This window comes from Nelumbo lutea, chromosome 4 (assembly GCF_056320005.1).
Source record: "Nelumbo lutea isolate HS-2025 chromosome 4, American lotus-T2T, whole genome shotgun sequence".
NCBI classification, from domain to species: domain Eukaryota; kingdom Viridiplantae; phylum Streptophyta; class Magnoliopsida; order Proteales; family Nelumbonaceae; genus Nelumbo; species Nelumbo lutea.
Genome location: NC_142687.1, coordinates 9,039,403 through 9,052,742, shown reverse-complemented (window position 1 = coordinate 9,052,742; position 13,340 = coordinate 9,039,403). Strand labels below are relative to the sequence as shown.

The following is a 13,340-nucleotide window of genomic DNA, read 5'->3' as shown; positions in this document are numbered from 1 at the left end:
AACAATAGGAACTGCTGAGACCCTTCTCACACACTGGCTACACAGCCAAAGAACAACTTTTCATCACTAACACTGCACACACTGCTAACAGCATATACTTGTGCACTGGATCACACAATCCACTACAGCCACAAGAGAAAGGCACATGACCCCAAAAAAGACTGTTTACAGCATTCGGCTACCACCAATTACTTCTGTTGGCACTACAGATAAGAACAAAAGGGAAGGAGAGACGTATGATTGCTGGTCTGATCAGTCCGAAAGAATGAACTCTTTCAACAGTTGAGAAAAAAAAAGGAAAAAAGGATTTGAAGAGAGAAGTTGATCTCAGATCTTTTAATGCCCAAGAAGGTGCTCTGATACCATATTCTTCATCAAAGAATTGGTAAGGAGAAGAGAGGAGAAGAAGATGAAGAGATTATAAGAGAACCGAAGAGAAGAAAGATAGGTTGAGAGGCAAAAATAGGGCTGGCGGTGCCTCTTGTATTATTTATACTTAAGTGACATAAAGAGAAAGGAAATTACAAGAGTGCCCTTGCAGCTCATCCCATCAGAAAAAATATAAAATCTCAACAAGGCATCGATGCCAAAATATCTCCAGCTTCCGCTAAGAAGTTAGCCAGCCTCCAAGGGCCTCCCCCCTTCTCCTTCAACCAGTTAATAGTATTAGCGGAATCTCCCTCTATAGCTAAAGAAGATATACCCAGCTGTTTGGCTATGAGGAGACTGGTAAGGACAGCTGGAAACTCGGCTTTTGTAGAGTTGGCCACCCCAACCGGACCACTAAAGGCCCAACAAATTCTTCCATCCCTTATTACTCTCATACCAGCCTCACCCGGGTTCTCTCTAGAGCATCCATCAAATTTCAATCTCCACTCCTTCCGAAAAAAAGAGGTAAGACTAGGAAGTAGGAAGGATAACCAAGTCTTGTGTGAAAGGACAAGTGGTTTCTTCCATCTTTTGGTTCTTCACACAGCACATTATGCAAACTTAGAAATAACTTGTCTTCAAGAAACAAAGTGATTTACGGTTAGGATGCTAGAAAACAAGACCAGTTACATAATATACTATTTCCATGGACAATTATTCACTCTCTTAAATTTCAAGACAATTGGAATGACCAGTGTATTGCTCTACTGTCTACTAAATCCGTTTTGAATATTGCAGTTCAGACTAGGTTTTGGCATTGCTGCTTATTATTGAGTTTTTAACTGTATTAATCTATATTGCGCATTTTATCTACACATTTTTCTGATCCATATTTACTCTTACTATTCTCAGCTTCAATTTGTATAAGAATGTATGGTACCTAGTTAACTATGCCTACCTGCTTGTTTCTGCTTTCAACTTTTTCTTTTTGATTAATTAATCTCATTTGAGTTTCTCATTACCTCTTATAGCAATTGATTTACCATCTCCATATCACCGGTGGCATGTATCAAACTCTTCGGTGGCACAGGTCGACTCTATGATGGGATTGACTCATTCATTGAACTTAGGAGTTACAACTATCACTGTAGAAGACACTAGAGTTTCAGGGCACGCGCAAATGTCATCCCTTCATGTTGTTCTCCCAGATGCTATGTATTTGTATATAGTGCCTTTGAGTATATCTGGTGATCCCATGGAAGGTATCACAGCTACTCCAACAGCCCATTGGCATGTTGTTGTTGGCCGAAAATATGTCATTCACATGAAGGTTTTCTCCCGTGGACCTTATGCACATGAAATATACATCACACAGGTATTAACTCTCTCTCTCTCTCTCTCTCTCCCCCCTCCCACTTAGTAGTATTAATTTAAAAATGGATTTGAAAAGTTCACAGATGCCAAAGCAAGCTTTATCATGTATGAGGATGATTAGTATGTATTGGTACTTTGATATTACTTATTCTTGTGCAACAAATATTCTCATCATCATTGTCATCATCTAAGTCTTATCCCAATTATATGGGGTCAGCTGCATGAATCCTGTTTCACCATCATCATCATCATCATCATCATCATCATCATCTAAGTCTTATCCCAATTATATGGGGTCAGCTTCATGAATCCTGTTTCACCATTCCATTCTATTTAATGCCATATCCATTGTTAAATTATGAGCACTTAAGTTATTTCTTACTACTTCAACCCATGTCCTTTTTGTTCTGCCCCTAGCCCTTCTAGCCCTTCTAGCTCATCATCACTGTCATCATCTAAGTCTTATTCCAATTATATGGAGTTGTATGATTTGGTGATTTCTTGTCACTCTATTAGACGCGTTCTTTTTTTCTTCTTAATAAATTCTCCTTTCTATTTCCAAAAATCTTGTTATTGTTGTTGTTGTTGTTTTTGTCGTCGTGCTGTTTTCTCTTATTCTCTCTCTAATCATTAGTCAACTGCTAAAGAGTGGTTTCTTCAATTGTTCTTACATATTCTTCTATTTATTGCCCGTTGATTCTTCTTAAGCTTCTACTGTTGTTCTGTGTGATGAAATCTGGTTGCATTACCCAACTCAGCACTTAGCCCTCATTTAGTTGCACTAATCATGGTCATGGATGAAATACTAAACTTGTTCAGGTGGAGGTTCCATGGTGCATGTTGGTTGCTGATGATATAATATTAATTGATAAAACAAGAGAAGGATCAAATGCAAAATTAGATTCATTGACAAATACCTTAGAAACAAGAGATTTTAAAATAAGTAGGGCTAAAACAGAGTTTATGCTATATAAATTTAATAATAATTGGAGTGGAAATCGGGATACATTTGGGATTACCAGCCAAGAGATATATCAATGTGATCTCTTTCCTTATCAGGTTTGATAATCAATAACAATGAAGAGATTGAGGAAGATGAAGGGTTCCTCATAGAATTAGAGGAGGATGGGCAAAATGGAGGAGCTGCTTCTGGAGTCTTATGTGATAGAATACCACTTGGGCTAAGAGGAAAGTTTTATAACAGTTATAGGGCCTGCAATGTTGTAGAGTGTTGGGCAATCAAAGAAACAAAATATATGATGAGTGTGGCAGATGCAAATTTTAAGATGAATGAGTGGGAAAACTACAAAGGATGGAATCAGAAATGAACTTTTTTGAACTTCGAAGATACCTAAGAATAGGTCCAATAGTTGATAAAATGAGGGAAAACGGACTAAGATGGTTTAGGCATGCACAGATAAGGCCATCTACAGCAGCACTGAGAAGAAGTGTTCTGTTACAAGTCAAGGGGCTGGAAGAGCTAGGGGGAACCCAAAAGGACATGGTCTGAACTCTGAAGTAGTAACAAATGGTTTTAGGGCCCATAATTTGACAATGTATATGATTTGTTTTTGAAGAGTAAAGAAGAAATGTATTAAAATAAAAAGAAAAGTACAATCTGACTGGGTGTCAAGATGACACACCACACCAGTTAGTCACGAAGAAACAAGTTTACATTACAAACTTGAATCTCAAGAACATCCCAAAAATTTCCACCAAATCTGCACTGTTTACTTGCTCAAATTCTGGAAGGACTAGAACCCAGCTTGAAACCAGCTTTCTGACTGAGGCCACCAAAACTTCAATGCTTTTTGAATTGTCTTCGAAGAGCCTTCTATTCCTTTTCTTCCATAATGTCCAGCACACAGCTACTGAACACAATGGAATAATGGAACAAGATTCTTATATGTGACTCATATAGTTTGAACAAGGTTTAGACAATGATGATAATGGAATTAAGAACTGTCTAGTTCAGACCTATGGTCAAGAAGAACTGGATAGATGTTTGGAAAAGGATTTGGCTCATATTTGGTCATTATTTTTTTCCTTTACTAATTGTAGTTCATTCATGTTCTAAAACATTTACTTGGCAAGTTGGCATCTCCTTTTCTTATTATTCACTTGGTTTTCTTACTTAAATATTTCTATTGTATGTGGCAGGGAGACGACATTAAATTGTGCTACAATCAATCTTTGTATTGGGACATATTCTTAGTACAAAATAGTATTGCTGTTAAACATGGTTGGCGGAATTCTAGAATCCTGAAAGCAACTTCACAGGGAATGGGAAGATTAACAGCTTCTTTAACCCACCATACTGAGCACCCAGCAGCAACAGAGGTGACAACATCTTTTATATTTGGTTGGAAGTGAAATTAGAAATACATGGGAGGGATTTGGAATACATTACCTTATAGTTTCAAAAAAAGTGTCATTCTTCCTTGTCATACATGGGAGGGATTTGATTATTGTGAAAGAAATATTACTGAATCAAGATTTGGTTGTTCCCATGATGATTTTCTTTTATAGGTTCTCAAAGTTGTGCAAGAAGTCATGGTTTGTGATCAAGTGAAGTTTAGATTGGGCGAAAGAACTAATTTTTCTCATAGCATTTACCTTCCCTGGGCTCCTGGTGTTTATCAGGAGGTGGAGCTAAGGGCAATGGGAGGTCAATGTTTTTTTTTTTTAATAATTAATGGGTAGTCAATGATTTTGACATTTTTCCTTATATTGTTTAAATAATTTAATAGCTTTTGAGTTTTGAAACTATTGATGGACTAGGGAATTCCACAAACTGCTGCAGGTTGTGCAAAGACGTCCAGTGATTATAAGTGGTATTCCTCTGATGCAGTCACTGTGTCTGTATCTCCTTCTGGAGTTATCCAAGCAAAGAAGCCTGGTCAAGCTTCTGTTAAAGTGGCATCCATTTTTGACTTAACCAATTATGATGAGGTATTGGTTCCTGTTCAGTGTTCTAGTTTTGCGTAGTACTTGCACTCTACCAAACATTTGGTTATTGGTTTTGCATGTTACTGTGCTTGACTGCTTGAGTTAACCTGTTCTTTAATGCAAGGATAGCAAGAAGGTATCATAGACTTCCGGTCTTCAATTATAAACTAGAATTCCCTAAATATCTTTAAGTTGAATTGACAAAATAAGAAAATGCAGTATTAGAAGACCAATATTTTGTTTTATTTCCTTTTCCTATTGGTAAAATGATGATGTTTTATTGAGTAATGATACAGGAAAAAGGAAAAATGGAGTGACCCTGAGATACTGTCACAAGCACAAAGAAATTGTCTTCTGTCTATGGCCCTCTTGGTTACCAACTTAGTAATTGTCTCCTCATTTGCTAACCTCAATCTGCAAGAAGAGAGACAGGATATGATTGAAGTCCTAATTTCTTTTGTTATACGAGACAATCTCCTGAAAAACTTATATTTCTCCTTAATTCATGTTCTGTTGTTTGTGTAGACTTTATTTCCTGTATTTTTTTTTCAAAAAATAACTCTTTTCTATTTGAATTTTCCATAATTCAGATTGCATATAATAAATGAGTTTTATTTTCACTTCCACTGCTTATAGCTGCCATCATATTATTGCCTTCTGAAGTGGTATGATTTTTATAAGTTGCCTTACTGTGTGGCATCTTCCCTGACTTCATGTTCTTAATGTTCCTGATATAGGTGATCATTGAAGTTTCTGCCCCTTCATCTATGGTAATGATGCAAAACTTTCCTGTGGAGACTGTTGTAGGAACAAATCTTCAAGCTGCAGTTACATTGAAAACATTCCATGGTAGTATCATACCCCTGAGTTATCCAAAGTTATTTTCTTCCTATTTGGTTATCTTACTGCATCTTCTCATTCTTTTTTGCATGTATTCTCTTTGGCATTTTTCAGGTGCCTCTTTTTATAGATGTGATGCTTTTTGTTCGTCTATTAGGTGGAAGACTGGAAGTGAGTCTTTCAAAATTGTCAATACTACAGGGGATGCATTAGCATTGGACAAACTGCTGAATATTAAGGACTTTGACTCGCTTTATGGTCCTCCATGTTCATGGACCTACATATATGCTTCTACTGCTGGTCGAACTATGCTGCATTCTACATTGTCCAAATTGTGGCAAACTTCTGATCATCCTTTAGATGGTCCCATTGTTCTAAAAGCATCCTCACATATATCTGCATATCAACCGCTTATTGTCTACCAGGCAGGGGATGGGAACAAGTTTGGTGGTTATTGGGTTGATTTGGCTAATGCGGAAGCTGGAAATCAGTTGGAAAACTTGGATGAACTCTATCTTGTTCCTGGAACAGGATTAGATGTAATGCTCCTTGGAGGACCTGAAAGGTGGAATGAAGGTACTGAGTTCATTGAAAGTATTGAAATTTTTGATGAAGAATATAATCCTCTCAAGGATGAAGTAATTGTTCATCAGGCATCTACCAGTAGTGATGGTGTATATGGAGTTTTATGCCACGCATTGGGAAACTATGTAAGGCCCTGTTATTTTATACTTTGGCTAATTTGCCTTACTATTTCCTAAGTTACAAAACTTATATGTTCATAATTTCTTCGTCTTGCTTCATGTCATAGAAACTAGTATTTTCACGTAGCAACTTAGTTGGGGATGATCATCCAGTGCCAGCTATAGCAAAATCGGAATTGTCCCTTACATGTAGCTTTCCTGCCTCAATCACACTGATTGCTAATGAGCCTGGTATGTTTGGAGAGCTAGGAAGTATCCTCAAATATTTACACTTGTACTTAAAGATTTGCCACTTGTCACTGACATGCTGTTAAATGTCCCCTTCCCCCAAGCCCTTAAAAAAGGAAGAAAGAATGAGGTTGCCATTTAATTGTTTTTCCATGTTTTTCAGTGAATGCACTTGATCTTGTGTGGTCTGCAAGACAAGCTGATCGTAATCCAGGGAGGATTCGTGTTACCCCTATTACTGTTGCAAATGGCTGTACTATTCGTGTAGCTGCAGTTGGTATCCATAATTCTGGAAAGGCTTTTGCAAACTCATCTTCTCTTTGTTTGAAGTGGGAGCTGAGCAGTTGTGATGGCCTAGCATATTGGACTAATGATAATGGCCTGCAAAGATCCACTGCCAGTTGGGAGAGATTTCTGGTTTTGCAGAATGCATCAGGACTGGTATGATCTGATTATATGTTCCATATTTGTTTTTCATTGTATACATTATCTTTTTATACTTCTTGTTAATAAGAACTCAAAATTTTTGGAATTATATTTTGTTATATACCTTACTAAATATGGCCAAATCCTTTTTTGTTTGGGCTTTTGGTGTTGTTACATTCATAAATTGTTATCGTTAGATGTATTTTCCATGTATTCTATCTTTTGCTTGTTTTTTAGGTGTTATTGGTAATGTGTTCATGTCATGATTGGAACTAATATTTTTGTTCTTCTAAAGCATCAGAACTTTCTAGTAATTTGAACAGTAGAAGATCAAGACTGTAATCAGTCTTGAATCCTAAAAGGTTTTAGGTTTGCAAAACAGAAGAGAAAGTGAGAGAAAGGAGAGAGAATAGAAGAGAAACAAGAGAACACAAGTTGTTGAAAGGAGGGACAGATTCTAACAGATCTGCCGCTGCCACTCTCTTAATATTTATAGGTTATGTTTAGTACATAATGGAAAGGACACATCTCCCTTGGTACTTACATAATAAATAAAGTAAATAAAAACTGAAATAAATAACAACTGAATTAACAAACTGACTCAAACTGACACTGCTATAACTGAAACAAATAACTACACTGCTGTCTTACGAACACAGTGGGGACCACTGCAGTGGGGCCCACATCAGTGTTCTCTACACTCCCCCTCAAGTTGGGAGTAGATATCTATCATGCCCAACTTGGATAGATCTGTCTCTAACTTCTTCCTTGGTACAACCTTGGTGAGGATATCCGCGAGCTGCATATTAGATGTGATGTACGGAAGACACTTCTTGTGATGTGATCCTTACTCGCACAAAATGTCGATCAACTTTGATATGTTTAGTTCTGTCATGCTGCACTGGGTTGTGGGCTATATTAATAACTGCCTGATTATCACAATACAACATTAAGGCTTTTCATAGTCAATACCCAACTCTTCAAGTAGTGACCTCACCCATAAGATTTCAGCCACTCCATTAGCCATTGACCTGTATTCCGCTTCAGCACTGGAGCGGGAAACAACACTCTGCTTCTTACTCCTTCAAGAGACAAGGTTACCTCCCACCAGGGCATAATATCCAGAGGTAGACCTTCTGTCATCAACACTTCCAGCCCAATCGGCATCTGTATAGACTTCCACCCTCATGTGATTATTGTTCTTGAGCAATATACCTCTACCCGGGCATCTCTTCAAGTATGCTAATATTCTCTCTGCCGCAAGAAGATGAGAAGTTCTAGGGGAGTGCATGTACTAGCTAACAACACTAACTGCATAGTTGATATCCGGTCGAGTGAGGCAGAGATATAGAAGCTTTCCAACCAACCGTTGGAACATAACTTTGTCTTCAAGTCCCCACCCTCTGCACTAATCTTGTGATTTTGTTCGATGGGTGTATCGGCCGGCTTAACACCCAACTTTCCAGTTTCCGCCAACAGATCTAGAACATATTTTCTCTGAGAGATAAAAATCCCCTGTTTGGATCTAGCAACCTCAATACCCAAAAATTACCGTAGTGCACCAAGATCTTTCACCTCAAATTCTTAATGGAGCTGTTTGAGGGACTCAATCTCATGACTGTCATTTCCTGTCACCACAATATCAACATATACTGCTAGTAGTGTCAGAGAGGACTCCACCTCTTGATGAATAGTGTATGATCTGACTGGGCCTGTACATAACCAAACCTTCCAAGGGCTAATCTGAACCTATCAAACCAGGCTCTAGGTGACTGTTTCAAACCATACAATGCCTTGTTCAGTCGGCAAACCTTCTTACCTGTCTCTGTATCATAGAATCTAGGAGGCAACTGCATTGGAGAGGCATTTTTAACATCCATCTGAAACAGGAGCCAAGAATGATTTGCTGCAAGGGATAACAAAACTCGAATGGTGGTCATCTTGGCTACTGGGGCAAAGGTCTCCAAGTAGTCTATACCATAAGTCTGAGTGAACCCCTTTGCAACCAGCCGGGCTTTGTACCTTTCAATAGAGCCATCAGCATTATGCTTCACAGTGAACACCCATCTGCATCCCACCGGTTTCTTTCCTTTTGGTGGGTCAACCAGTGTCCAAGTATTATTATTCAACAGTGCATCCATTTCGACTTGCATTGCATCTTTCCATTCTGGAACTGATAAGGCTTCTTGCACTGTTCTTGGAATAGGGACATCGGCAATGGAAATGAGATAGGACCGGTAAGATGGTGATAGACGATCATAGGATAAGAACTGTGAGATGCTGTGAGCTGTAGAAGTGGTGCAATGTCGTTTCCCTTTGCGAATGGCAATAGGGAGATCAAGGTCATTCACAGGAGGGGAAGTGGCAACAGTGAGAGGTATCTCAGTAGGCTCTAGATCTGGAGGCGCAGAAGGAACTGGAGCTGGCCGGGACTGTCGAAGACTAGGATCAACCTGCCTGCATCGCCTGTGATAGACTTTCAACTCCGGCTCCCTATGATCACCCTCACCACTACAACCTTCATTACCCAGTGGAATAGGTAAAGGAACAACCCCACTTCTACCAGCCCCGCTTCCACTCTCACTTCTCTCCCTCTGAGGAAAGAAACTCAAAACAACCCCACTCTCACTGCTCTCCCCTTGAGGAGAAACCCTAGGATATTAGGGTGTCTCCTCAAAGAAGGTGACATCCATGGAGACAAACCGTTTCCTTGAAACCGGATCATAGGAGCAATAGCCCTTTTGAGTTTGTGCATAACCAAGGAAAATGCATTTGGATGCCTTAGGTTCAAATTTGGAATGATGAGGCCCGAGTAGCTGAATGAAACAGGTACAACCAAAGGTTTTAAGGGGAACAATGAACAACTCCTCGTCTGGGTATAGAAGGGAAAAGGGGGTTCTCATATCAAGGACCCGGGAAGGAACTCAATTAATGAGATAAACTGCCGTGAGGATAGCATCACCCCAGAAGCGAATAGGTACATTGGAGGTAAACATAATGCTTCTAGCCACCTCCAAGATATGCCTATTCTTCCTTTCGGCAACGCCGTTCTGCTGTGGTGTATAAGGGCAAGTGCTCTGGTGAATAACTCCATGGCTAAGAAGGTAGGAGGTCAATGGCTGAGCAAAGTATTCCTTTGCATTATTAGATCTAAGGACTTTTGATTTTGGTCCCAAACTGAGTGAGAACCATCTGATGGAAGTTTTGGGTCAGAGTAGGAACCTCATCCCGAGAACGCATAAGATAGATCCAAGAAAACCGGGTATGGTCATCAACAAACAATAGAAAATATCTGTACCCACCCATAGAAGAGATATGATATGGCCCCCAAACATCAGTATGCACAATATCAAAAGAGGAATTACTCCTTTTATTACTTAAAGAATAAGAGGTCCTACAATGTTTGGCAAACTCGCAACTCTCACACCTCAACTTTGATAACTCAACAGACTCAAATAAAGCAGGAAACATACTCTTCAAAGACTTAAAAGACAAATGACCTAATCGGTTATGCTTTGGCATAACCGAACTCACAGACTGGGACACAAAAGACTTCTTATCCACTGACTCCTCCTGACGAGAACTCTCTCCAAGCAGATAGATCCCGTTCGTCTCACGGCCAATCCCAATCACCTTCCTCGTCTCCAAATCCTGAAAAACACATCGGTCAGGGAAAAAGGTTACTGAGCAGTTCATGTGTTTGGTAATACTATTAACTGAAAGCAGGTTAATATCAAGCTTAGGAACATGCAAGACAGAAGATAAAGAGATAGTATCCGATAGCTTGATGTCCCCCTTCCTCGAAATGGGAACAAGAGAGCCATCAGCAATGGATACTCTATCTCGGCCAGAGGACAAGTGATAAGAAGTGAACAAAGATGGCAAGCTAGTCATATGGTCAGATGCACCTGGATCTATTACCCAACAGTGATCAATATTACCTGGAGCTGAAGCATGGTAAGCTGAGGCTCGAGTACCTGAATGTGCAAATGCAGATGTGGCAGGAGCTGATGGTGACTGAGATGGCTGAGCTGAACTCCCAACTTCCTTTTCCAACTGTATGAGGGCAGCCCGAACAGTAGCTAAAGTCTCCAGGGATGTGCCTGATGAGGATGTTGAATCAGTGTTCACTGCCGTATGAGCATTACCCTTCTTATTTCTTAGTTTTGCTGGGACCAAGTGAGGATGTAGCTTCCAACAAGTATCTTTTGTGTGCTTGGGTTTCTTGCAATGTTCACATACCAGATCCCGTTTATCTTCATTCTTCCGGTCCCTTTTTGAGTCACCCCCTGGCTTGGGTGTAATAGCTGTCAAGGCTGGGAAAGAGGGCTGAGGCTGCATCATAACTTTCCTCCTGGTCTCTTTGCTATGCACCAGGGAGTATGCTTGAGAAAGGGTCACACCATCTCTTGTCAATATCTGTTGTCGCACAATGTCATATTCTGAATTCAAACCAGCCAGAAACTCAAATACCTTATTCGTCTCGACTTGCTTTCTGTGAGTCTGTGCATCTTTAGGACTCTCCCACTCAAGGGTCTCTAGATGGTCAATCTCATGCCACAAGGATTTCAAGGTAGAGAAGTAGACAGAAACTGGCTTCTCTCCTTGTTTAAGGCTGTTCACCTCACACTTCAGTTCATAGGCTCTGGCAACATTAAGGGGTTGGAAATATGTTTCTTTCACAACATCCCATATCTCTTTGGCTGTCTTTGCCCACAAGTAATTTCGGATGATATGTGGCTGCATAGAATTACACAACCATGCCATAACTAAATAGTTCTCTTGAACCCACTTGGTGTATGTTGGGTCCTCATTGGAAGGTTCTTTCACATCTCCCTAGAGGTAACCCAGTTTTCCCCTTCTTCCAATAGCCATCATGGCTGATTGCGCCCACTCCAAATAATTTGACCCATCAAATCTCATAGTTGTAATTTGTAACCCGGTTTCAGATACATTACCATAACTGTGGTTTCCAAAATTACTTTCTCCCTGACCCTTAAACTCCATCTTTGATCAAGATTCAGTGGCTACAAACTGTTAGAGCAATTATACCAGAAAACAGAGTCAAGTAAGTAAGTCTGAAATCTGATCCGAAACCAACACAAATCTGATCTGATCTGATCCGATCTGAAACCAACCCAAATCTGATCTGAAATCAATCGCCTATCACAATATATGCAAGAAATCAACTTAAATCTGATCTGAAATCAATCGGCATGCACATTACCAGGCAGCCTATCAATCTGAGATGCTATTTTCTGAAATCATTACTGTGGGGCCCACTACTGCTAGAGCAAAAATATGGTTTCAACTGTAGGTTTGAAGTAAGTGCTCAGCTGCACTCTCCAAGCAGTCCGCACAAGTGGGACTTGTCGTAGGGCAATATGAAACCCTAAAAACTAATCACCTTTGAAGAGGAGGGTTCGGCCCAACAGTCAAACCCTAGAAACAAACTTAAACACAGTTCGGCAAGCCAAACCCTAGAACAAACTTGAACATAGTTCGGCCCCTCGTTCTAGATAGGTTCAACCTATCTCGGTTGGCTGCAGTCTCTAAAACTCTGTAAAAAAAACTTACTTACTGATTACCTGTCTTCGGTTTACTGGTTACCTGAACCCTAACCTTCGCTGCCGCTTCCTGATTACCAACTCTCTGCAAGCTACGACAAGTCTTCAACTGCTGTGAACCTCTCCTGGTTATCTCCAAGATTCAGCCACTGAAAAACTTTTTCAAAGCTTCCAGCCCTAGCTAGTCCTCATGTGGTCAGCTGGACTAGACACACATGAGAAGCCCTAGATAGGCTCTGATACCAAGTAGATGATCAATACTGTAATCAGTCTTGAATCCTAAAAGGTTTTAGGCTTGCAAATTAGAAGAGAAAGTGAGAGAAAGGAGAGAGAATAGAAGAGAAGCAAGAGTACACAAGTTGTTGAAAGGAGGGACAGATTCTAACAGATTTGCCGCCGCCACTCTCTTAATATTTATAGGTTATGTTTAGTACATAATGGAAAGGACACATCTGCCCTTGGTACTTACATAATAAATAAAGTAAATAAAAACTGAAATAAGTAACAACTGAATTAACAAACTGACTCAAACTGACACTACTATAACTGAAGCAAATAACTACACTGCTGTCCTACGAACACAGTGGGGACCACTGCAGTGGGGCCCACTTCCCTGTTCTCTACATGAACAACAACTAAGTTTTCAGGAATTTGTTGATCTATATGTTTTGTTTACTCCTTGGTGTCTTCACTAGTTTTTACCAAGGTTGGTGAAGTGGTGTTCAACGGTTCAAAAAAACTGATGTTCAAAAGTGAAGCATGCTAGCAGGCACCACAGAGGGTTTATCAGTGGACTTCACTGCACACAGACATGGTGTATAACCTTTAGCCTTTTCCAATAACCTCACCTCACATGGGTTTCAGCATGTTTACAGTGGGCTAA

General features: G+C 39.9%; 1 protein-coding gene across 2 annotated transcripts in view; it reads left to right on the top strand.

Annotated features, from left to right (window-relative positions):
* Positions 1-13,340, top strand: part of EMB3012 (embryo defective 3012) — a 111,444-nt gene that overhangs the window by 20,302 nt on the left and 77,802 nt on the right. For both annotated transcript variants that reach the window (XR_016094764.1, XM_088940837.1), the window contains exons 5-12: positions 1,401-1,744; positions 3,904-4,083; positions 4,273-4,411; positions 4,547-4,695; positions 5,430-5,541; positions 5,647-6,242; positions 6,344-6,467; positions 6,628-6,905. Coding sequence is in view for 1 of the 2 variants with exons in the window: in XM_088940837.1 (XP_088796963.1) it covers positions 1,401-1,744; positions 3,904-4,083; positions 4,273-4,411; positions 4,547-4,695; positions 5,430-5,541; positions 5,647-6,242; positions 6,344-6,467; positions 6,628-6,905 (1,922 nt within the window). In the remaining variant the exon portion in view is untranslated. The remainder of the gene's footprint in view (positions 1-1,400; positions 1,745-3,903; positions 4,084-4,272; positions 4,412-4,546; positions 4,696-5,429; positions 5,542-5,646; positions 6,243-6,343; positions 6,468-6,627; positions 6,906-13,340) is intronic.